Genomic DNA, 2,593 nt, shown 5'->3' on the forward strand with positions numbered 1-2,593 from the left:
TGTTACTACGTGGTCTCTGACCGGTGTTATGGATGTGTGTGTTACTGCGTGGTCTCTGACCGGTGTTGTGGACGTGTCCGTCTCCCCTGCAGGGTCTGGCTCTGCTGTGTGAGACCATCGAGGAGCTCTGGGACCACGAGGCCGAGGCTCGGCTGTCGGCCGGCTGCGTGGAGGAACGCGTGGCGCAGATGCAGCGGCTGACCAACGCCACCGCTCCCGAGGACCTCGTCACGGTCGTTACCATGGTAACCAACATGGACTATCCTCCAAAAGAATCCGGGCTCTGATGGTGAACATTGACTTCTACCTGCAGGTGGAAGGTAGTCTGAAACCCGTGACGTAACTTTGGCACTACAAAATAAAAGACTTGAGGATCATGTTGATGATGATGATGATGATGATGGACAGTGAGGGATTTCAGGGTGAAACTAAGAGCTGGTTCTGCTCCTGATGGACAGTAGGACTTGAGGGTTTTGGACGGTGGAATCGGAGGACGATGGTTCAGTTTCCAGATGAATTGTTGACCTCGTTTTTAATCTTCTGGAAAGCAGAGAATCGCTGCTGAAGACTTTCTGTGAACACTTCCTTCCTACAGACGAGTTGTCTAATCTACAGGAACCTGAGGAACCTTTTACTGTTGAACATCTGCTGCTCAACTGAAGAACTGACCTGTTTAGTGTTTCGTGACCAGCATCTCAGGACAACTTCAGATGTTTTAGGAACTAAATTATTTATTGATGATCTGTAAAAATAATCAGTGTCTGCTCCGCAGAACACAGCTGACTTTATTTTATAGTTTTAATACAATCCATCGAGTCTGTGACAAAACAATCCAGATGTTTTCAGTGTTTGTAAAATAAATAAAACGGTTTTCAAGATTTGAGCCTTTTCATTTTTCTCTGCTGTTAGAACAGATAGCAGCATCTTAATGTTAGTTTTTTCAAAACAGAGAATGAATATTTCAGCTTCGATACTTGATGATTCTAAGTAGTTAATAAGTTGGTGCTTTATATCACAGAACTGTTAAACTTTAGAGCAAAGTGGTTCTTACACTTCTGACTGCATTAACAAATCAAAATGATAGCATGACATAAATCGTGTCATACTTAAAAAGACAATTTTTTTCTGAGCATGCAGTTACCAAATTTAAATTGGATTGAAAACTGTAAGTCATATGATAGCCAAACATCTGTATGATGGCATAATGTTATGCTATTTATTCTGTTTTTCACTGGGACCGGGTCTTTAACGCATTAAATTTGGTTATTTGATTATATAGATTTTAATATGTTAAAAATGTCAACGCAATTTTGCTGTTTTTGTTGTTTTTGCATGATGATTTTAGCTTAAATTTAGAGAAGCTGTCTTTCTATCATGCAGAAACTGAAAAGAGCTTTATTACTTTATCCAGGCTTTTTAACAGGAGCTGCTCATTTTGTAAGTTCAGCTGGTTTTCTTTTTACTTGAAGATGTTGCAAAGATTTTTTCTGTTTATGGGTTGGAAATAAGCAAGACAGAAGAAACCTTTAGAACAATCACAGGGTCTTTGAGTCTCACACACAGGTCTAGCTTTCCTATAAGCCAACATTCCTAACTTCCTGTTCACCTGAAATGTTCACGTCTGAGGTCCTTAAACCAACAAGCAACAAAACTGAGATCCTCCTTGTAGGAACCAAATCTGTATCATTCAATGCTGACAGTTTCTCCCTTTCATTTGATGGTTCTACTCTGCAACTCGCCTCATGTTAAAGAGTCCATGTCATCCTCCGTCCTTCACCTCTCTTTTCAATATGACTCATTCTGTTTATTTCCACCTCCATATTAATCATCTTTGTCCCTCCCGTCCTTCACGCTCCATACCTGCTCTGGTCCGTGGCCTTGTCACCTCCCGCATCAACGACTCCAACCGTCTTCTCTTTGGTCAACCTGAAAAATCCCTCCCAGCTTCAAGCTGTACAAAATTCATGATATCACCTTAAAGAGTGATATGCAGTTGCTGCTAGTGAATGAACCGTTAACTTGTTTTTATCAAACTCACATCCAACTCAACAAATAAACCAAAATTATTAAACTGACGAGACAAATAAGATTTGTGGAATTTATTCACACTTCTGATCTAACGTTGCATTTTTGTCTTAAATCAAAATCATCCCACTTGTTCCTTTTACATCAAAATCACACCCAATAGTTTAAACGTGCTTAATACTGTATCACATTGCATGGCAACCACCATTGTGATGTAATATTGGTAAGAAAAGGCAAAGCAGGTTATATGTACACAATGATTTAAAGTGCTTTACATAAAAAAACTGATGAAAGACATCAGGTAAATATCACATTAATATGAAAAACTATTATATAGCAGAACCTTTTACATAAAAAAAATCAAGTACCCTGAGCATACAACTGTGGTAAAAAGATTTAGTTCTGATTTAAAATAAATCTTCAGTAGATTCTAGTTTGTCCTACATTGAGTTTTAATGAGATTTAAATACATTATTACAACATCGTCAACATTCTCTCTCCTAAATCTGCTGCACATCACCGTTTTCTCTACATCTCAGTTTAAATCTTCTCAATGAAGTCGTCTCCA

The 2,593-nt window shown here is 38.9% G+C and overlaps 2 protein-coding genes across 3 annotated transcripts in view; one reads left to right on the forward strand and one right to left on the reverse strand.

The window, feature by feature from the left end:
* Nucleotides 1-878, forward strand: part of acvr2aa (activin A receptor type 2Aa) — a 12,550-nt gene extending 11,672 nt beyond the window's left edge. For both annotated transcript variants that reach the window (XM_016660851.1, XM_007572419.2), the window contains one exon: nt 93-878. In XM_016660851.1, the coding sequence (XP_016516337.1) occupies nt 93-287 (195 nt within the window). In that variant the 3' untranslated portion in view covers nt 288-878. The remainder of the gene's footprint in view (nt 1-92) is intronic.
* A 707-nt stretch (nt 879-1,585) lies between these two features.
* The window catches only part of LOC103152087 (interferon-induced protein 44-like), a 22,547-nt gene continuing 21,539 nt past the window's right edge, over nt 1,586-2,593 (reverse strand). The window contains exon 9 of the transcript XR_001658677.1: nt 1,586-1,598. The gene's annotated coding sequence lies outside the window, so the exon portion shown is untranslated. The remainder of the gene's footprint in view (nt 1,599-2,593) is intronic.

This window comes from Poecilia formosa, unplaced genomic scaffold (assembly GCF_000485575.1).
Source record: "Poecilia formosa unplaced genomic scaffold, Poecilia_formosa-5.1.2 Scaffold300, whole genome shotgun sequence".
Taxonomy (NCBI): domain Eukaryota; kingdom Metazoa; phylum Chordata; class Actinopteri; order Cyprinodontiformes; family Poeciliidae; genus Poecilia; species Poecilia formosa.